The sequence below is a fragment of the Antedon mediterranea genome, chromosome 3, assembly GCF_964355755.1.
Source record: "Antedon mediterranea chromosome 3, ecAntMedi1.1, whole genome shotgun sequence".
NCBI lineage: Eukaryota > Metazoa > Echinodermata > Crinoidea > Comatulida > Antedonidae > Antedon > Antedon mediterranea.
Window position 1 is genome coordinate 10,798,397 of NC_092672.1, and position 24,671 is coordinate 10,823,067.

Consider the following 24,671-nt stretch of genomic DNA (forward strand, 5'->3'; position numbering starts at 1 on the left):
GCCTCTCATATTTTTTTGATAATCAAATAATTTTTGTATAAAACATGCCAACAAATGAATGACATATTCTCTCCATTCAACAAATACAAGGCATTCATTATTTTTTTTATAACACACCTACTTTTATTACATTTTTGGAAATCAATCGTAAGTCATCAATGAATGCTAAGCTGAGAAGCTAGGCCATTAAAAAAGGCAATTCTCCAACTTTAGACGTGGAGTGGAACAGTTATAGACAGCTTGCACAACAAGTTGAACATGATCAATCAACACTATCTGGCCAAAATTTTCAAAATGTTTCGAAACGCTGAAAACGTTCTTTAGTTATCACCATTAAATATAACTTTTCCGTGAGGTAGGGCTAATTCCAAGTGACATGTGATACGTACTTAACCAATCGAATTGCAACAATTGTTTTCTACGATGTTCCTACCAAATTTGTTCGACAATCTAAATAATTTTTATATTAAACATGGCAAACAAATTTAGTATGGTAAAAGACAATAGTCAGCCCTGCCCACCAAGCCTGGGACAAAAAAATAATGTGCAGTGATAAATGAAAATAGAACATTTCATCTTGCACCAAATTTAATTATTTGTACCATTGCATGAATATAAAACATTCATTATATGTTTTATAACTTGCCTATTTTTAACGAAAGTCTAGGCCATGACCATTTCAGAAGGCTGCAAAGCGTATAAAAATTAGAGCAGTCTAGCCTCACGTCCTGGTTGCTCACTGTGTAACAAATAAGATGTCAAGTACTCATAAAACCTTGTATCAGTACTTCTTATATCTATACCTAGAAAAGCAATTAAAACATATAAATCAAATTTCCAAAAGTGTCATTTTATTTTAGCAAAATGCATCACGACACTTTTTTAAATTATACAGTAAATTCAATAATTGAAAATAGTATAAGCTCCATCCTGTTTCTTTAACATAAAAAAAATGCTGCACTGTGATGTCAAAAAATATGATAAATAGAAGCACATGTATATTTTGTTTTTCAATGTATCACTTAATTATTATGGTAGCATTATTTCAGATTCTAGACATTGACATTACAACACCTTTCAGGTAACTGTAAATACTAATATGGTGTGGGGAGATGATGGTCAGATGTTTTGACCTACACAAAGTACAATTTATGTCTGACCATTAAAAGTATATTTTACACATATCACAAATACATATGATTATTGATCATATATATTACAATATTTTCATATGGAATATGATATGGAACAATAAATAAAACAATTGTGTTGTATTTAAAATTTTACCCAGATGAATAAAATAATGGAAAAAATAATTTAACAAATGTTATGTTTCATTGTTTGCATTTATTTTGATTTATCTTTCTTTTTTGTTTGTCTTTTCTCCTTAGCACCATCTTTCTTCTCATCTGTATGTTCTTCCTTCTTTTTTTGCCATGGTAGTGGATTTCTTCTAAACATTGGCCATGGTGGTAATGTGAGCTACAAGAAATTAAAAATCTAATATGAACATAGTTACATAAAAACTGAAAGAGACCAAGTGAATGTTAAAGAACTTGGTAAACTATTCCAAAAGAGTAGTTGCACTTTTGCCGTCCGTGGGTCCCTATAAAAAGCGCATTCCAATTTCTCAGTTTCTAAGATTAAATTAAAATTTTTAACTGAACGCAACTGACAGCAACTCGAACACAGTTGTTCAAAATATATCAACAAGAGGGCATTTAGGTTTATTTCTAGTGGACTTGCATTGTGTGTGTGGTATGACAGAAGTGGTCTTGTAGACTAGTTCCTCTTTGTATCATAAACATGTGCATATTGGTAACTATAACAATCAGTTCCATGTTGACTAGTGTTCTTATGCTTGAACTTATCAGGTTATTTTAGTTCAGTTTCTTGAAAAGTGCTCTAGTTTTTTTTTGTTTTTTTCACAAACTCGTCAATTTAAGGATGGATAAACTATTTTACAATTGATAATGCTAATAAACTAAGTCTCATTTGAGACTTAGGGCCCCAAGGTGCTCGCAAACTCTCGCTCTGACCTCTAATGAAACATTGTATTTTTATTCAATATTTTATTATTCAACTTCTACTTTTGTATTTAATTTTTTTTCCCACTATTATTAAAAGTCAGTGTTATTTTTCACTGTTAATTGGTTGTACTTATAAATAATCACTATTCCATATTTATTATTATCATTATTGTAAATAATCACCTAAATAAACATATCTTATAATTAATATTTTTTTGTAAAAATCACGTTATTATGGTTATCATTATTATGACTAAAACAAAATGTTATGGCTGATTGAATAAAGTTCATAAGAAATAAGAAGTTGAAAGAGTCGTGAGGCACTACGTCAGGATTGAACCCTGGATCCTGGGATTGGAAGGCAATCATGTTAACCACCAAGCTACTATACAGCTCCACTGCGCAACTATTTTGTTTTCAATCGAATTGCATTCAGTGTTAACTTAACCAAAACATAACTTTACAAGTTAAAAAAAAAACACAATTTGATTGTGGGGATCACAAAATACTTACTATACATGATAATATAAAGCCTGCACCAAGCATATAGACTGTCTGCACAAACTGTTGGACTAAATATCCCCAAATAAATCCTACAACCTTCAGTAGAAAGAAAACAAAATACTTTATTTTCTATTTTTAGGATTATTAAACATTATAATTTTAAGATACTACAATTAGGAAGTGCAGGTTTTAAAAATACAGTGAGAAATAAGGAAAAACTGGTTAAGAATACACAGAGAAATATTCAATTAATTTATAATCTGCAGAATCAGCACTACCCTTCTTAAAATGGACCTGAAATGGATTTTCGATTTTTTTCATTTTAGAATGATGTTTTGGGGGCTATTAGGTGTTGCTAGAATGTATATTGTTACAAAATATAAATTGGCCCTTTTGGGGAAAGCCCCATTTGAAAATCAAAAAAATTCGCGGGTGACGTCACTTTGCGAATATATTCCTATCCCTCCAATGGACAATTTGCAGTTTTTTTGCTATAACTCTTGAAATCTATGGAGTATTTTCTAAAAAATGCTTGTGCATATGCAGAAACGTATTTAGAATTTGTTTAGATAAAATTATTACCGTATAAACGGTTATTCATCGAGTAAATGACGATTTAAAATCTTAAAATCAACGTTTTTTTTCTGGCAATACCGAAGTTGGCCTGGCAACGTTGTCCGGGATACAGCTCCGTGCGCAATGATGATGCGTATCCATATTTTCCGTTCGTGTATTTTGTATATCGTTCGTAATTTATACTGCTAAAATGTGTTAGTTTCTTTAGTTTTTAGTTTAGCAGAATTAAATTAGTAATATGAGATGATAATTTATTTGTCACAAATCAGGCAGTTCGAAAACAAATTTTATTCATATTTTACTTTGGCTTGACAATGAGCGTAGCACGTTGTTGATATCGCTTTGGTCCTTGGATGCACATGAAACGGAGCCTCGCCGCATGATGTGGGTGGTGGATCGACTCCGCGCGCTGGATTGGGGGACTAGGCCTAGTAAAGGTTTGGGAGGTAGGCCTTCTAAATTCGGGTTTTAGAACAAACGAAGTACATTTTAGGGACCTATATTTCAACAACATTAGATATTGAATAAATTAGTATTAGTGTCAACGCTTCGCGTATCTTTCCAGGCCGTCGATCATTCACTGACTATCGGGCGGCATACACGCTCTCGATATCATCGTGTGTATATGTGACGTCGTGAATATAGAGGCTTCCGACGGCCGTTGAAATAGAATATTGCAATGGCGTGAGTAATTTTCGCTAATTTACCATGGTATCTTAAAATTTCGTTTTTACTCAAAATACTATACATTTTGTTTTTATTTGTATGGGTTTGTGTTAATTTGATACATTTAAATAACTTGTGTGAATTTCTTGAAAATCGAAATTCCATTTCAGGTCCATTTTAAATAAGGAAGGGAGGGGTGGTGCTGGAGCAAAATAGCCATATTTGTACTGGAAAGGTTTTGATATATTTGAAAACTGTCACGGAAAGGGTTGTTAGATCAGTAATGGGATACAAACAAAACCAGAATTTATACTGGGAAGCTTTTAAACTAAAATATTTGTTGGAAGAAGTGGGTGAAGGGTGTGGTAGGTGTGCTAATTAGAGAAATACTGGCCCCAGAATTTCACTGTGAAAGTTTTTAACTACATTTATATATAAAATGCAAACATAAAGGGTCAGTCCGAGTACACATGGCTCAATTATTTAAAACTTTTCATACATATAACCTACCAAAATAAATGAACTCGTGCCAATAAAAAATGAAATACACACAGTCATTTATAATATTAAACCACCATACAACCCTTACACATTTTAAACATATCATCTAAAGCTCTGTTTACACCATCAAACTATGGACATGATGATGCCATATCACTACCATATTTGGGAATATCACTACCATATTTGGGAATATCACTACCATATTTGGGATTATCACTACCATATTTGGCCACATCACACCTCGTTTGATAGTGTAGACAGAGCTTGAATATTATAAGCATTGTTTCTTACAGCAAATAAAATAATAATTGCTTGAAAAACTTGCTCTGCCAGCTGCTGTCCTTTATAATCCTGAAGAAAAAAATTACAATATGAAAATTTATCATTTTTGGTCGGAAAATGTAGTAAATTATCACCAACTTTGCCAGTTCCTCTCTGCCAAACAAACTACTGTAGTTAAAACACTTTTTAATCTCAAAAACCATTTTTTGTATGTTTTTTAGATTAAAAAGTGTTTTAACCTCAATCAGTATTACGTGTATTATTTTTTTTAAGTAAAAGAAAAATTTGAATACGTTTATCTCGTATAAATAAAGTAATTGAAACCTGTAAAATAATGTACTTTTTGAAAATCATTAAGAAAAAATGTTTTTTTTTTTTTGCTTTCTACAAAAGATTACCACTTATTTAAAGTTTCAATGTTAATTATGATTTTAAAATTAGTTACCAGAGCCTGCCTACTATGTATTTAAATCACAATTTACGAAACTCTTTCGATGAATATGATATCTATGTTATGCGCAATTTGAATTTGTGCAAAGATTTCCTTGCACAATTTGAAATTGTGCTGCACAATTTGGACACTAATAACACAAAATTTAGTACAATTTATTATTATTTGCAGAAAGGGGAAGCCCTGTATTCACTCTTCATAACACCCATGTGACGCAGCGGCAACAGGTATATTTTTGGTAGCAAAACCAACAAGAATTTAATAAAAGTACATCACTATATAAAGCCCATGACTGCTGTTACACAGGAGGCACAAGTGGCAGGTACCCACACATATAATCAATAATGTGTACTTCATGGATGGATTAATAAATATTCATTAATCCATGGTTACTGTAACAACACATTAGTTCACTTCATCCACTCGGTATGTATGTGTGACAGTATGACGAGAACTCAATTATAAACTTAACTATAACGGATTTACAAACGATACTCTTGTTGGCTATCAGGCCCAAAATCTTAAGACTAGGCCTATAGTAATCTATATATAAATTTACGTAAGGGCAAAATTCGATAAATCGTGCGTTACTTCTAGAATGTTTACTCGATGGTATAGAAAGTTGGTTCGTACTTTTGGTACTGATTTTAACCACCTGATTTAACCCTGTTTACTAATTAAATTGAGTTAGATAATTAGTCATTGACGATTAAAACGAATTTAGATTCAACGATTTTCCCCAAATAGGGGTGTTTTCCGATCGTGGTATACACTGTCTAATGGATGTCTATCTTGAAAAATAGTAATAATAATTTATTAGGAAATGACACCTTTGCATCGGTGGCACACACAGAAGTGGTGCATCCAATTTAACATAATACATCACATCAAAACAATACATTATAATTATATGACGGATACAGGTTCTTAAACTATTTGCAAAAATATAAAAGAAAAATCATTATCAACATGGTAATACAGGTACTGTATTAAATTGTCCTGGACAGTATCAATATATCATAGGTTTGAGTTGATAATTTAAAAAGGTATAAATAAACATAAAATATAGTAAAGAGTTACATTACAAACCATTGTGTTTCAACATCAGGTACTGAAGACCTATAGTTGTTATCACAGGTGTATAATATTTAATAGTATCGAGCCAATTACTGTGTGTAAGACTGGGACCAACGTCCAACCAACCAAGATGACGATCGGGCCCGTACGATAAAGAAATCGGCCCGATCGTCTCTATTATGATGGGCCCGATCGTCCGTGGACCCGACTGGATTATCTCATCCGCCTACTAGACCTACTACTAGTAGTAGTAGGCGGCATAGCCTATAGGCCTAGGCTACTAGGTCTAGTAGTAGTAGTAGTAGGGAGGGCGCGCCGGCCCTCTCTAGCTAGTAGGCCTCTCTAGACCTCCTAGGCCTTAGCCTTAGGCCTAGGCCTAGCTTAAACTAAAATAATATTACCCACTACTAACCATGTGTGTGGGTATTGACTTAAACATATCCAACATTATTACGTTGGTGATTTCTTATATCAGTAATAAATAAAATTAATATTATAACAAGAAAGGTCCAATAAAACAGCAGGTTGTTGTGTTTTTAAATCGACGTTGCCTTCAGTTCTAGTTCATATATGGGACGCCGTTTGGGACTTCGACAAATAGACAAAGTCCACCAGTTGGGGGCGTAGTGTTTTTCTACCAAAGATAGTGTAGCCTTGTATTAACTACACTACGTTTTCAAAAAGTGTCATGAAATGTTATTGGTCTACTTAAAATGGAAATTCATTTTGATTGGCAAATAAAACTACAAAGAAAAATACATCAAATTGCAAAAACGCTATAGGCCAATGTTATTTACTAGGCAAATGTGTTAAAATACAGTAGGCCTAACTCTTAAAAACGCAGATTGCTAAAACGTAATGTGCCAATGTAAAATATTGTTAAAACGATTAAAAACGATGAAAATTTTAAAAAAATACAGCATATTACAATATCTCTTCATATTTAAATCTACGCGCACTTCGACCAGGGAAGAGTGACTTTCACTCTTTCCATGCTTAGACTAACTATGAACACATTTACTGATGATGTCGTTGAAAATTAATGACGAAATATGCTTGGCAATAATTCAAAGGTGTTTTTATTTCTGCTCGAAAGTTTGGCAGCCTAGTGAATGACTTTACCCTGACAGTAAATTCACCAAGCAAGACTGTATACAGTATACTATAGAGGGATGGTGTAATGATAATACCGGACTAGCATGTGGTAGGCATGGGTTCGAGCCTATCTGTACCATACTCACTGCATCCTGGATGGTGTAATGATAATACCAGACTAGCATGTGGTAGGCATGAGTTCGAGCCTATCTGTACCATACTAACTAATTTAATTAATTTAATTTCAAAGCCGTTGGTCCCGCGTACTTAATAGTGCACGTTAATGAACTTGGTACAATATTTGAAAAAAAAAGAGTAGGGGATCGTCTCCCCCGGTATGCTGATATGGTAGGCGCTGCACTGCCGTGAGAGTCTGTGGAGGCCATATCTAAATTTCCTAAGTTTTCAGTTAAGCTTGAGGACCAAGAGTAATACATTTAACATTTACAGAAGGATTAAACTACTCAGCAAGAAACTTGCAAGAGCAGACCCCGACACTAATTGATTTAACAATATCTTTATTTTTTTTTAATCATGGTTCGAGATAAAATTTATTTTGTTCTTCATCAATTTTAAAAAGTTTCTTTTTATAGAGACTTATAACTCTAATAAGCCGAATATATAATATGCGGTAACGTGTACGGCTTACCATTAACAAGATGTTATTGGTTGGTGTGTGATAATTGGTCAGTATGGGCAGGTGTCCTGGAATAATGTATTTCCTCACATGTGATCTTGTGCAGATTTTGAACAAAGACAATAACATTAATAGGTAATCCTATGATCTTATTTTCCAAGATCAAGACGTTGTTTAAATCACACGTAACTTCATTATTTGAGTGATAAAATCAGTAAGACGTTTACATTGCTTAAACGTGTAATTTCTGTTGACGCTAATTAATACACAAAAAGAATGAATCATCACCGATATAGCAACTAAATCTACTTTATTTCTTGTGCTTATATATTTCAAAAACATTTTGAACTCAATCTCGTTGTTATAATACCATTCGTTGCTTTCTTCACTTAGCAAAAGGCATTGTGAAGTCAGCTTATAATGTCTTACACTTTACTTATTCAGTATAATAAAAATAATTATATTTTTATTTAAAATTGGTTTTCTCATTTTAATTTGAAATATATAAAATACATATTAAAATGTGCATCTAACAATGAAAATACAAATAAAAAAAACTATATTTGATATTTTAAATATTATAATATGATGTTTTAGATCAAAGATGTATTGTCCCCAAAGACCATGAAAAATTAAGATTAATAAAATCGGACTTTAAATAGGCCATTTTGTAGTTTTAATACATTTAATCAGTTCCATTGAAAAAAAGACGAAAAAGGTTTTTACTTATAAAAAAAATCTAGACAAAATAAACGGTTATATTTTTTGCTTTAAATTACAGTTTTTTTCAGGTAAATATTCTTTCAATCCAATTTTTGGTCTAAATGAATAACTATTATGGGACATTAAAAAGGCATATTAAACAACAACAATTTTTTTTAGGAGGACAATATTATTTTCAATCAAAAAACATAATTTATATTACCTATCTCTAAATAGTTAAAACTGATGATTTATTTTTTGTTTAATAGTTGAAATAGCAATAAAAACATTGTACACTTTAAAATAAGATAAACACAATGTAAATAAATTATAACGTTTAGGCCTACAGCTTGTTTTAAGCAGAGCTGTTTATATATTTGTTATAATATCTTGTTTCTTTCATGTTCTTCATTCATTCATTATATCTGAACTTCATCTGAGATTCTCATTACGCACGTTCACAAGATTTTGTCGTTGCTTTCGTAACGTTTTTTTTTTTTAAACAATAATAATGAATTTTTTATATCTACGCCTATAATATTATTTAGATCGATTTCAATATAAAATATTTAAAGTAATTAGTATCGATATTTATAATCGATTAATTAAATCTTTAAAATACCTAATTCATTACAATTGGACCTACCATTTATGGCTGATCGTAAATAATATTGATAATTACGGGGAACAAAGTATACAATATCATTCGTTGCTTTCTTTACTTAGCAAAAGGCATTGTGAAGTCAGCTTATATTGATAATTACGGGGAGCAAAGTATGCACTATCATTCGTTGCTTTCTTCACTTAGCAAAAGGCATTGTGAAGTCAGCTTATATTGATAATTACGGGGAGCAAAGTATGCACTATCATTCGTTGCTTTCTTCACTTTGCAAAAGGCATTGTCAAGTCAGCTTATATTGATAATTACGGGGAGCAAAGTATGCACTACCATTCGTTGCTTTCTTCACTTAGCAAAAGGAGGCATTGTGAAGTCAGCTTATAATGTCTTACCCTTTACTTATTCAGTATAATAATAATTATAGGCCTATCTAATTAAATCTAACAATGAAAATACAAATAACAAAAACTATATTCGATATTTTAAATATAATAAGATGTTTTAGATGTATTGTCCCCAAAAACCATGAAAAGTTAAGATTAATAAAATCGGAATTTAAATAAGCCATTTTTTAGTTTTAATAAAGTTAATCACTTCCATAGAAAAAATGTTTTTACTTATAAAAAGGAAAAATACACGGTTACATTTTTTGCCTTAAATTACAGTTTTTTCAGGTAAATATTTTTTCAATCCAATTTTTGGAGTGATTAACTATTATGGGACATTAAAATAGCATATTCAATAACAAAAATTGAGGATTTTAGGAGGACATGTTATTTTCAATAAAAATATATAATTTCTATTACCTATCTCTAAATATTTAGAACTGATAATTTTTATTTTTTTGTTTAAATAGTAGAAATAGCAATAAAAACATTGTACATTTTAAAGCAAGAAAAACACCATGTAAACAAATTGTAACGTTTCTTTTTCTATATTACAATCGATTAATTAAGTTTTTAAAATACAAATCTATTAAAATTAGACCTACCATCTATGGTTGATCGTTAAATAATTAATAAGGATACATGGTGTTACAATCATTAAAATATGCCTTATATTAAAATTACCATCAATTAGTGATGGTTTTTTAATGACAATAATTACAAAAGACATGCTTTCAATGTTTTAAATTAAAATTGATAATGACGAATCTATTATACTAAATTCAATATACTAATTCTATCTCAGTAATAGCTAAAAACTCTAAAAAAATGTAATTTTTAAAATAACATCGAACATGGAAAATACAAATATGCTGCATTGCTATATACAAGCGTTGAACCATGGTAAAACTAATTAATGTGCTACAAGGTAAAAAAGATAAGTAGAGCTATTTGCTCGTCGAGAAGGTTCCGTGTGCCCATTTGAGTAGGCCTGCGGTATGCCAACCTGGCAATATACGTTGCAAAACAATGTACTTTACTCAACACACCTACTAAGCATCAAAATAGTCTAATAACTACAAACTCTGATGTAATTTTAAAAATAACATCGAACAATGGAAAATATAAATATGTTGCATTGCTATATACAAGCGTTGAACCATGGTAAAACCATGGAGTAAAGAATACTTTACTCCATGGTAAAACTAATTAATGTGCTACAAGGTAAAAACAAGTAGAGCTCGTCCAGAAGGTTCCCATTTTGAGTAGGCCTACAGTATGTCAACCTGGCAATATACGTTGGCAAAACAATGTACTTTACTCAACACACCTACTTGGCATCAAAATAGTCTAATAACTACAAACTCTGATGTAATTTTAAAATTAACATCGAACAAAGGAAAATACAAATATGCTGCATTGCTATACAAGCGTTGAACCATGCTAAAACTAATATGCTACAAGGTAAAACAATTCGCTCGTCGAGAAGGTTCCGTGTACCCATTTTGAATAGGAGGCCTACGGTATGTCAACCTGGCAATATACTACAAAGTATCAAAATCCACCAACTAAGTTTACAGTATGTAAACAAAATAATGTTTTTGCACATTGTAACACTACGCGTAATCTACATTATTCGGGGAAGGTTTATCAAAATGCCCCAGCAAATAGATAGAAAGTGCATGGTAGTTGTGTGATTTGCTGTCACGCATGTAAACAAGTGTTAAAAGATAACGGTAGACTGGGTATGATTAAAGTCACTGACCAAATATAATATCATCTATAATCCTCCTCCAGCCTATCTATGAACCAATTGCCATCACAATAACTGGACACCAGCAACATAAATCGGCAAAAACTATGAACTCTAACTTTGTTGCGATTCTGATTATTTCTTCTTCTTTTTTAACTTTGATAACAATTGAATTACCAAAGATGATAATCCAATTAATAACAATACAGTACTCGTGAATCTTCTTTTTTTAATAAATCATCACACGAAAAACGATCAATTGAAGGCTCGCAGACATCGATTTCACTAAAAAGGCAACAAAGACTGAATAGGTCTGAATATCTGTAAAAGAGTCATATACATACAATTCAGTATTTTGTTGTAAACTTTGACATGTTAAGGTACGTTGACACAACTATGGCATAAATGGCAGTTTGAGACTAAAATTGACAATATGCTGGATACTTAGTCAATCTAAAAGGTTATTAGTATGACGGTTTGGAAATAAACAAATTAAATTATTGGCTTTAAGCAATTATTTAGCTTAACCAAAACTATGTTAATAAATGCCAACCCAGGCTTGCAGTTCAGAACTGAAAGACGGCTAAGGAGGTACGGACAGAATATTCTGTGCAGTTACACAAAGTGATAGAAACTGTAAAATGGACAGTATACTAGATACCAAAAATGATTAATGTTGCTTAGAAAATAATGCCTTCTTAGATATCAGTGCATATTAAATTGATTTGATAATAATGTTAAATTGTATTGGATTTTACAATTTACATTCGATATATAAATACCAGTAAATTACCATAGAAAAATACCTACAAATGAAACACTAATGAATTTCGTTTAAGAGAGTAACTTATTCTAAATTTGCTTACAATTGTTTTACGTTTTTCAGTTCTTCAAACATCTTGTATCCGTGAACTTGCAGCTTGTTGTCTTTTATGTTTCTGCAGAATATAATGCATTAACATATAAATGGCAACTTAATAAAACATTTAAAAAGAAGATTGAAGATTATTAAAAACTCCACAAGCTTTATATGATTGGCAAATTAACAGTTTATTATTATTATATAAACATTTCATTACTTACAAATATTGAAGTGATAACGTAAATGAAGAAAAGGCAGATTGATCAATGGTACTGATATAATTGTTCTGTAATTCCCTACGTAACACAAAACGGAGAATTGTTAATTATAATAAATGTTTACTTTGGAAGATGTGTATGACCTCTACCTTCCAACGTTTGACAACCTGGTCCAAAACATAATTAGGCTGATTTTTAATAGATTAATACGAAAATTGTAAATTGCAGAACTACGGTAATCCAAAGAAATTGCACTTTTATATGAAATCAAATTTTACTCATTTACACTCATACGTGTTTCCTGCACCGTGCGCGCGTAAAAATGTGCGCACCTGGTGGCAATTTTTCAAAGGCTTAAAATGACCTGAATCGTGCTCTAATTTAATCAGAAATTGATTTGGAGCATTTTAAAATTTCAAACGCCGTTTACTCGCGCACTTTCCAATGTTACAAATTTCGGTAGCGATAAAAAAGTTAGCAATTGATGTGAAGCAAACGTGGCTGAAAATGACGTTAAAAAATATTTATCTGTTTCGAAGTTATGATCAATTTAAGATTTTCTGAAAATCGTGCGTAACCTACGCTACGCGGCTCTGCCAGCGTCCAAAAGCTTGGCTGCACATCTTCAGTTAAATGTCTAAATGTTTACAAAGTTACAACATGTTATGTTAACAGGTTGCAGAGAAAAGCTGAACACAAAAATCGGCGGAAATCCAGAAGAATAACTAGAACTTAAACTCGTCACCTGAGGACGAGTTTGGTTATCCGCCAGCAACAAAACGTATCTTGCGCATTCAAGTACTTTCCAGTTGTGATTTTTCAAAATAGTAGCCTATTCAAAATTAAAACTTCCCTTTCAGTGTAATAACTAAACAAATCCTTTTAATTAATTGTTTTCCCGTGACGGGATTCGAACCCGGTACCTCTGATACCAAAGTCGGTTGCACTACACATCGAACCATATGAGCACCTGCTGAAGAAAATCCGAAGAAAGAGTCCTCGTTCATTCGGTATGTCGTGAACCCCCTCGATGCAAGTTGATTATTACATATCGAACTTAAATCATAATTTTTACTATGATGAAATCTTCACAAATTTTAAACAGTTACATTTTATGAAAGTGCATACTTTCAAGTTTTATATATTAACATGTAAAGAAAAAAGATAAACGTTATGTTTATTGTTTTACTCTTTGCATATGTTTATGTTTGTTTGTTGATAATTATTTCAAAAATTACATTTAATATGCAAATAATGTAGCTATCAAACACTTTTTAACATTCAAGACTATAATAAATTAGACCTATGATTAATACACTGCAAGAAAAAAAAAATGGGGGTAACCTTGCATTCTGATGAACTGTTTCATTTTTAAAAGTAGACATATTTTGTAACATTTTCACAATTTGTTGACGTTTTCGTGCGCAACCTGTCATGTTTAACGTGCTCGTAGAACGCCATTTCAAGTTGAAAAGTGAATAAAATAACGTAAAATTGTTAACCGAAGATTTAAAAACACAAATCGTGTAAAAGAAATGTTCATACGTGTTTCCTGCGCCGTGCGCGCGTAAAAATTTGCGCACAAGTGGCAATTTTTTAAACGCTTAAAATGACCTGAATCGTGCTCTAATTTAATCAGAAATTGATTTGAAGCATTTTAAAATTTCAAACGCCATTTACGCGCGCACTTTCTAATGTTACAAATTGCGGTAGCGTTAAAAAAGTTAACTATTGATGTGAAGCAAACGTGGCTGAAAATGACGTTAAAAAATATTCATTTGTTTCGAAGTTATAGCCAATTTAAGATTTTCAGAAAATCACGCGTAACTTACGCTACGCGGCTCTGACATCGTCAAAAAGCTTGGCTGGACAACTTCAGTATAATGTCTAAATGCTGAACAAGTTACAACATATTATGTTTACACGTTGAAGAGAAACAGCGTGCACAATATAAGAAGAGTAAAATATTTCAAACGCAATTTACGCGAAAACTTTCTAATCTCCAAAAATTTGTTAAACATTCCAAAAGTTAGCCATTGATGTGAAGAAAACGTGGCTGAAAATTTCGTTAAAAAATATTTATCGGTTTCGAAGTTATGACCGATTTAAGATTTTCAGAAAATCGCGCGTAACTTACGCTACGCGGATCTGACATTGTCAAAAAGCTTGGCAGTACATCTTCAGTTAAAATGTCTATATGTTGACGAAGTTACAACATGTTATGATAACACGTTAAAGAGAAAACGCGTGCACAAAATCCGAGAAAGAAAGAAGAATAATAATAGCGGATAACCAAAAATAAAAAAAAAAGATCCTTACAATAACAAGGGCTTATCCGCTTGAGGCGGATAACCAAAAAAAAAAAAAAAAATCCTTACAATAACAAGGGCTTATCCGCTTGAGCCGGATAACCAATAAAAAAAAAGAAACACTACAATAACAAGAGCTTATCCGCTTGAGGCGGATAACCAAAAAAAAAAAAAAAAAAAGATCCTTACAATAACAAGGGCTTATCCGCTTGAGGCGGATAACCAATAAAAAAAAAGAAACACTACAATTCCAAGGGCTTATCCGCTTCAGGCGGATAACCAATTAAAAAAAAAAAGTAACACTACAATAACAAGAGCTTATCCGCTTAAGGCGGATAACCAAAAAAAAAAGTAACACTACAATAACAAATGTTTATCCGCTTGAGGCGGATAACCAATAATAAAGATTTAATACAATAACAATAGGTGATCATTTTATTCTAAATGATCACCTAATTAAACAATTCTTACAGTTTGTTCAATGATGTTAAATCAGCAAATACGTTGTCTGGCAATGTTCTTATTTGGTTTTCGTTCAAAGACCTTAAAAGTAAAAACAATGCAAAGTAAGTACATTAACATGTCAACTTACATTTCATTCCTATGTCATATTCGTTGGTAGTCTGAATATTCATAAAATATTATAAAAAAACAATGAAATTAACTTCACTAGAATTACAGACATACCACTGTCTGTAGATGACTCGACAATCACAGAATCCCTTCGTAAGTATGGTTGTAAACCCAATATTAAACCACAGAACAACTTACTAATTGTTGTAATAGAGATAGAATCCTTTTTTTTCACTGCCATTCCGAGAAACATTAAAGCAAGGATTTGTTTTTATATTAATTGACAAGAAAATAAAACAAAATACATCTCTTTTGGAAGTAATTTCCAGGGTGCTAATTTTAGTTGAGTCACAGGTTTTGAATATAAACAATTCTTACAGTAGTAAACTATTTTACTGTGTTGAAGTCTATGTTTTGTTGTAATCACCATTATAAATAATTTAAAAGTGTTTGAAAATAAAACAATTCTCACAGTTTGTTCAATGATGTTAAACCAGCAAATACGTTGTCTGACAATGTACTTATTTGGTTTTCGTACAAATACCTTAAAAGTAAAAACAATGCAGAGTAAACATTAATACATGTCAACTTACATTTTCATATAAATTAATTCTTTTGAGTATCTACAGAGTATCTTAGTCTGAATATTCATAAATTATTATAATGTAATCACTAATTTCAGGATTGCCTGATTAGTAAAATATTTCATTTTAGGAATGTCGTGAATAATAATTAATTTGTCAATATATTTTTAATAGTTTTCAAAAAGTAACGTAATTTGAAACATTCTACAATATAAGTGCACACAATGTTTCTGACTTGTTTGTAATCATAAATATGTTACAAGTAGGTTAACATAATACAATTCTCACAGTTCGTTCAATGATGTTAGACCAGCAAATACGTTGTCTGACAATGTACTTATTTGGTTTTGGCGCAAAGACCTTGAAAGTAAAAACAATGCAGAGTAAGTACATTGATACATGTCTTTGTTTGTTGGTAGTCTGAATATTCAATAAAAATACACTACAGAGTATCTTAGTCTGAATATTCATAAATTATTATAATGTAATCAGCGTTATCATTAATTTCAATAATTTCAGGATTGCTTGATTAGTAACATATTTCATTTTAGGGAAGTCGTGAATAATAATTATTTTGCAAGTAGCGCAATTCGAAACATTGTACAATATAAGTGCACACAATGTTTCAGATTTGTTTGTAATCATAAATATTTTACAAGTAGGTTAACATAAAACAATTCTCACAGTATGTTCAATGATGTTAAACCAGCAAATACGTTGTCTGGCAATGTACTTATTTGGTTTTCGTACAAATACCTTAAAAGTAAAAACAATGCAGAATAAGTACATTAACATGTCAACTTACATTGCATTCCTATGTCATATTCGTTGGTAGTCTGAATATTCATAAAATATTATAAAAAAAACAATGAAATTAACTTCACTAGAATTACAGACATACCACTGTCTGTAGATGACTCGACAATCACAGAATCCATTCGTAAGTATGGTTGTAAACCCAATATTAAACCACAGAACAACTTACTAATTGTTGTAATAGAGATAGAATCCTTTTTTTCACTGCCATTCCGAGAAACATTAAAGCAAGGATTTGTTTTTATATTTGATATAAAGATGTATTGTCCCTTTGACTAATTCCCCCAAAAAAATTGTTTTTTTATATTTCGAAAAAAAGTGGGTCATTTAGAAGTACCATAATAGTTATTAACTTTCACCAAAAATTAGTTGAAAAAAAAATAATTTAACCGAAATACGGACGTTTTTTGGTTTAAAAAATAACTTTGACTTCCAGTCAAAGTTTTCGATCAAAACATATCTCATAATGCAACGCGCTTGTTTGGCTACTCTGTATGCATAATCATAAAACTTGCTCGCGATCTGTGTGAAAACACATTTTCAACCGCGACGAGTTGTAAACAATCCTAATTAGCATCATGCATAATGCATACTCGTGGTTTGAAATCTTTGTTTACTCGTGACGATTTTCCAGACGAAATGTAATCAAATTAATTTACCTGTTAATTACGTAAACTTGTTGTTTTTACTCAAATTTTCGACTTAAAGTGAATAACTTTAATATTACTTTGATATGGCCAACTTAAATTTAGAATATTTTGACCTTCATTTTTTGTGTTTCAATGGACAATACATCTTTAATTGACAAGAAAATAAAACAAAATATATTCCTCTTTTGGAAGTAATTTCCAGGGTGCTAATTTTAGTTGTGTCATAGGTTTTGAATATAAAACAATTCTTACAGTAGTAAACTATTTTACTGTGTTGAAGTCTATGTTTTGTTGTAATCACCATTATAAATAATGTATAGGCCTAAGTGTATGAAAATAAAACAATGCTTACAGTTGGTTCAATGATGTTAAATCAGCAAATACGTTGTCTGGCAATGTACTTATTGTGTTATTTGACAACCACCTTAAAAGTAAAAACAATGCAGAGTAAACATTAAAACATGTCAACTTACATTTTCATATGAATTTATTCTTATGTCTATGTTTGTTGGTAGTCTGAATATTCGATACAAAATACAAGTATCGTAATAAGCGTTATAATTATTTCACTAATTTCAGCATTGCCTGATTAGTAAAATGTTTCATTTTAGGATAGTCGTGAATAGCAATTATTTTGTCAATATATTTTAAACAGTTTTCAAAAAGTAATATAAATTCGGAAAATTCTACAATATAAGTGCACACAATGTTTCTGATTTTTGTTGTAATCATAAATATTTTACAAGTAGGTTAACATAAAACAATTCTTACAGTTCGTTCAATGATGTTAAATCAGCAAATACGTTGTCTGGCAATGTACTTATTTGGTTATTGTACAACCACCTTAACATTAAAAACAATGCAGAGTAAGTACATTAACATGTCAACTTACATTTTCCTATAAATGTATTCTTATGTCTATGTTCGTTGGTAGTCTGAATATTCAATAAAAATACTCTACGGAGTATCTTAGTCTGAATATTCATAAATTATTATAATGTAATCAGCGTTATAATTAATTTCAATAATTTAAGCATTGCCTGATTAGTAAAATATTTCATTTTAGGAAAGTCGTGAATAATATTTATTTTGTCAATATATTTTGAATAGTTTTCAAAAAGTAGCGTAATTCGAAACATTCTACAATATAAGTGCACACAATGTTTATCATTTTTTGATCCTAGTTGTGTCATAGGTTTTGAATATAAAACAATTCTTACAGTAGTAAACTATTTTACTGTGTTGAAGTCTATGTTTTGTTGTAATCACCATTATAAATAATGTATAGGCCTAAGTGTATGAAAATAAAACAATGCTTACAGTTGGTTCAATGATGTTAAATCAGCAAATACGTTGTCTGGCAATGTACTTATTGTGTTATTTGACAACCACCTTAAAAGTAAAAACAATGCAGAGTAAACATTAATACATGTCAACTTACATTTTCATATGAATTTATTCTTATGTCTATGTTTGTTGGTAGTCTGAATATTCGATACAAAATACAAGTATCGTAATAAGCGTTATAATTATTTCACTAATTTCAGCATTGCCTGATTAGTAAAATGTTTCATTTTAGGATAGTCGTGAATAGCAATTATTTTGTCAATATATTTTAAACAGTTTTCAAAAAGTAATATAAATTCGGAAAATTCTACAATATAAGTGCACACAATGTTTCTGATTTTTGTTGTAATCATAAATATTTTACAAGTAGGTTAACATAAAACAATTCTTACAGTTCGTTCAATGATGTTAAATCAGCAAATACGTTGTCTGGCAATGTACTTATTTGGTTATTGTACAACCACCTTAACATTAAAAACAATGCAGAGTAAGTACATTAACATGTCAACTTACATTTTCCTATAAATGTATTCTTATGTCTATGTTCGTTGGTAGTCTGAATATTCAATAAAAATACTCTACGGAGTATCTTAGTCTGAATATTCATAAATTATTATAATGTAATCAGCGTTATAATTAATTTCAATAATTTAAGCATTGCCTGATTAGTAAAATATTTCATTTTAGGAAAGTCGTGAATAATATTTATTTTGTCAATATATTTTGAATAGTTTTCAAAAAGTAGCGTAATTCGAAACATTCTACAATATAAGTGCACACAATGTTTATCATTTTTTGTAATCATAAATATTTTACAAGTAGGTTAACATAAAACAATTCTTACAGTTTGTTCAATGATGTTAAACCAGCAAATACGTTGTCTGGCAATGTACTTATTTGGTTTTGGCGCAAAGACCTTGAAAGTAAAAACAATGCAGAGTAAGTACATTGATACATGTCTTTGTTTGTTGGTAGTCTGAATATTCAATAAAAATACACTACAGAGTATCTTAGTCTGAATATTCATAAATTATTATAATGTAATCAGCGTTATCATTAATTTCAATAATTTCAGGATTGCTTGATTAGTAACATATTTCATTTTAGGGAAGTCGTGAATAATAATTATTTTGCAAGTAGCGCAATTCGAAACATTGTACAATATAAGTGCACACAATGTTTCAGATTTGTTTGTAATCATAAATATTTTACAAGTAGGTTAACATAAAACAATTCTCACAGTATGTTCAATGATGTTAAACCAGCAAATACGTTGTCTGGCAATGTACTTATTTGGTTTTCGTACAAATACCTTAAAAGTAAAAACAATGCAGAATAAGTACATTAACATGTCAACTTACATTGCATTCCTATGTCATATTCGTTGGTAGTCTGAATATTCATAAAATATTATAAAAAAAACAATGAAATTAACTTCACTAGAATTACAGACATACCACTGTCTGTAGATGACTCGACAATCACAGAATCCATTCGTAAGTATGGTTGTAAACCCAATATTAAACCACAGAACAACTTACTAATTGTTGTAATAGAGATAGAATCCTTTTTTTCACTGCCATTCCGAGAAACATTAAAGCAAGGATTTGTTTTTATATTTGATATAAAGATGTATTGTCCCTTTGACTAATTCCCCCAAAAAAATTGTTTTTTTATATTTCGAAAAAAAGTGGGTCATTTAGAAGTACCATAATAGTTATTAACTTTCACCAAAAATTAGTTGAAAAAAAAATAATTTAACCGAAATACGGACGTTTTTTGGTTTAAAAAATAACTTTGACTTCCAGTCAAAGTTTTCGATCAAAACATATCTCATAATGCAACGCGCTTGTTTGGCTACTCTGTATGCATAATCATAAAACTTGCTCGCGATCTGTGTGAAAACACATTTTCAACCGCGACGAGTTGTAAACAATCCTAATTAGCATCATGCATAATGCATACTCGTGGTTTGAAATCTTTGTTTACTCGTGACGATTTTCCAGACGAAATGTAATCAAATTAATTTACCTGTTAATTACGTAAACTTGTTGTTTTTACTCAAATTTTCGACTTAAAGTGAATAACTTTAATATTACTTTGATATGGCCAACTTAAATTTAGAATATTTTGACCTTCATTTTTTGTGTTTCAATGGACAATACATCTTTAATTGACAAGAAAATAAAACAAAATATATTCCTCTTTTGGAAGTAATTTCCAGGGTGCTAATTTTAGTTGTGTCATAGGTTTTGAATATAAAACAATTCTTACAGTAGTAAACTATTTTACTGTGTTGAAGTCTATGTTTTGTTGTAATCACCATTATAAATAATGTATAGGCCTAAGTGTATGAAAATAAAACAATGCTTACAGTTGGTTCAATGATGTTAAATCAGCAAATACGTTGTCTGGCAATGTACTTATTGTGTTATATGACAACCACCTTAAAAGTAAAAACAATGCAGAGTAAACATTAATACATGTCAACTTACATTTTCATATGAATTTATTCTTATGTCTATGTTTGTTGGTAGTCTGAATATTCGATACAAAATACAAGTATCGTAATAAGCGTTATAATTATTTCACTAATTTCAGCATTGCCTGATTAGTAAAATGTTTCATTTTAGGATAGTCGTGAATAGCAATTATTTTGTCAATATATTTTAAACAGTTTTCAAAAAGTAATATAAATTCGGAAAATTCTACAATATAAGTGCACACAATGTTTCTGATTTTTGTTGTAATCATAAATATTTTACAAGTAGGTTAACATAAAACAATTCTTACAGTTCGTTCAATGATGTTAAATCAGCAAATACGTTGTCTGGCAATGTACTTATTTGGTTATTGTACAACCACCTTAACATTAAAAACAATGCAGAGTAAGTACATTAACATGTCAACTTACATTTTCCTATAAATGTATTCTTATGTCTATGTTCGTTGGTAGTCTGAATATTCAATAAAAATACTCTACGGAGTATCTTAGTCTGAATATTCATAAATTATTATAATGTAATCAGCGTTATAATTAATTTCAATAATTTAAGCATTGCCTGATTAGTAAAATATTTCATTTTAGGAAAGTCGTGAATAATATTTATTTTGTCAATATATTTTGAATAGTTTTCAAAAAGTAGCGTAATTCGAAACATTCTACAATATAAGTGCACACAATGTTTATCATTTTTTGTAATCATAAATATTTTACAAGTAGGTTAACATAAAACAATTCTTACAGTTTGTTCAATGATGTTAAACCAGCAAATACGTTGTCTGGCAATGTACTTATTTGGTTTTGGCGCAAAGACCTTGAAAGTAAAAACAATGCAGAGTAAACATTGATACATGTCAACTTACATTTTCCTATAAATGTATTCTTATGTCTATGTTTGTTGGTAGTCTGAATATTCAATAAAAATACACTACACTACAGAGTATTTTAGTCTGAATATTCATAAATTATTATAATGTAAACAGCGTTATAATTTATTTCAATAAATTCAGGATTGTCTGGTTAGTAAAATATTTCATTTTAGGAAAGTCGTGAATAGCAATTATTTTGTCAATATATTTTGAATAGTTTTCAAAAAGTAGCGTAATTCGAAACATTCTACAATATAAGTGCACACAATGTTTCTCATTTTTTGTAATCATAAATATTTTACAAGTAGGTTAACATAAACAATTCTTACAGTTTGTTCAATGATGTTAAATTAGCAAATACGTTGTCTGGCAATGTACTTATTTGGTTTTTTTGCAAAGCCCTTGAAAGTAAAAACAATGCAGAGTACGTACATTAACATGTGGACTTACATTACATTCTTATGTACAGTATATGTTCGTTGGTAGTGAATATTTAATAAAAATACACTACAGACTTAGTCTGAATATTCATACATTTTTATAATGTAATCAGCGTTATAATTAATTTCACTAATTTCAGCCTGGCTTGTTAGTAACATATTTCATTTTAGGAAAATCGTGAATAATAATTATTTTATTTATATATGATTATATATGATTACCGCATGCCTTGGTTTATGACTGAATCTGGTTCTTTTGGCATTTTAAAGAATTTTAACGGTTTTTAATGATTTGATTTACTGTGTACTTGTATTTATAATATTGTTGTTAGAGTCTGTTGAATTTTTACTTTGTCGGTTGTTTGCAGAATTATTCAGCCGGTGGCTGCCTTCTGTTTGTACTATTTATGTGTTTTTTTATGAATAAATACCTACATACTTACTTACTATAAGTGCCCACAATGTTTCAGATTTGTTTGTAATCATAAATATTTTACAAGTAGGTTAACATAAAACAATTCTCACAGTTTGTTCAATGATGTTAAACCAGCAAATACGTTGTCTGGCAATGTACTTATTTGGTTTTCGTACATATACCTTAAAAGTAAAAACAATGCAGAGTAAGTACATTAACATGTCAACTTACATTGCATTCCTATGTCATATTCATTGGTAGTCTGAATATTCAATAAAAATACACTACAGAGTAGTAGTAAAAAGTGGTGATTGTGTAAATTGTATCTTTAGACAAGATGCTTTACTGACATTGCCTCGTCTTTCGGATGGAACGTAAAGGCGTTGGTCCCGTGTACATAATAGTGCACGATAAAGAACTTTTCGAAAAGAGTAAGGGGATCTTCTTCCGGTGTGTTGATCTTGTAAGATACGTAGCAATAAAGTGAAAAATTAAAGAGCAAAATTCCACAATAAAAATGCATACAATGTCTCCGCTAATTTCAAAAGAAATTAAACAATGTTTCTGATTTTTTTTTTGTAATCATAAATATTTTACAAGTAGGTTAACATAAAACAATTCTCACAGTTCGTTCAATGATGTTAAACCAGCAAATACGTTTTCTGGCAATGTACTTATTCTGTTATTGGACAACCACCTTAAAAGGCCTTGCATATAAATGTTGTGTACGCCCTCTATTAGAGTATTCTAACACCGTCTGGGACCCATATAATTCCAATTTAATTGGTAAACTTGAAATGGTACAGAGAAGAGCGGCTAGATTTGCCTGCAACAACTATAAGCGCACGTCAAGTGTAACCGAAATGATGAAGGTCCTTGGTTGGGAAACCTTGGAAGAGAGGAGGAGGATAGCTCGACTGTTAATGTTCCATAAGATACACTACTGCAATGTAGCAGCCGATATGAAACTGGTCATGAAAAACACCTCTAGACCCAGTCGGAGAGAGAACAGTCAATCATACCATATTCCTCACTCAACAGTTGATTATTTTAGGTATTCATTCTTTCCACGCACTGCCATCGACTGGAATCATCTACCAGATAAGGTTGTAAATTGTACTTCTATTCTGGAATTCAAAACCCATATTGTCCAAACTTAATTAAATAGGGTACCCCTTGTCACAACTTACTCTCTGGGGGTCTCTGTCTTGGTGACAGCTCGCTGGGCAACTGGATGGCTGAGGCGGGGTAAATGGGTATCCAGCTACTTTATTCTGCCTCCTAGGTAGCGGCCCAGGAAAGTGATAGCGGTTGGCACGGACGGTAGACTTCCATAGTGTTAATGTTGGGTACAGTTTACTCTTTTTTTTACTCTTTACAAGGTGTCTGAATACAATACAATTATATAATAGATAGGATAGATCCAATAATTATATATATTCATACTAAACATGTATATATAACTTTAAAAAAAGAGATAAGGCAAAGGGAAGAAAAGAGAGAAAGAAAAGTGAAAGGAGAAGTATGGGGAAAAAAAGAAAAGAAAAAAAAAAAAAAAAAAAAAAAAAAAAAAAAAATTCAAAAATTAAAAAAATAATAATAATAATAATGATAATTAATAATAATAATTATAAATAAATAAGGCAGTCAGTTTCTCTCTGTAAAAGAATAACTAAATAGAACAATAATACACAACCAAATACAGTAGAGCTAGCAAAACAGAGTTGGAGGAGCAGAGTCTTCACATATGAAGTTGGCTCCTAATACGAAGAAGAAGAAGAAAGTAAAAACAATGCAGAGTAA

The 24,671-nt window shown here is 30.7% G+C and overlaps 1 protein-coding gene and 1 long non-coding RNA gene across 2 annotated transcripts; both read right to left on the minus strand.

Moving 5' to 3' along the window:
- Positions 1-8: 8 nt before the first annotated feature.
- Positions 9-6,659, minus strand: LOC140044858 (signal peptidase complex subunit 1-like). The gene is made up of 4 exons (XM_072089546.1): positions 6,503-6,659; positions 4,572-4,631; positions 2,544-2,630; positions 9-1,482 (listed from the first exon to the last, which is right to left on the minus strand). The coding sequence occupies exons 1-4, from the start codon at positions 6,536-6,538 to the stop codon at positions 1,348-1,350; spliced, it is 318 nt and encodes a 105-aa protein (XP_071945647.1). The 5' UTR covers positions 6,539-6,659; the 3' UTR covers positions 9-1,347.
- A 3,769-nt stretch (positions 6,660-10,428) lies between these two features.
- On the minus strand, positions 10,429-15,198 carry LOC140043562 (uncharacterized). The gene is made up of 4 exons (XR_011844314.1): positions 15,143-15,198; positions 12,366-12,440; positions 12,149-12,220; positions 10,429-11,603 (listed from the first exon to the last, which is right to left on the minus strand). It is a non-coding gene; the product is annotated as an uncharacterized lncRNA (long non-coding RNA).
- Positions 15,199-24,671: the final 9,473 nt, after the last annotated feature.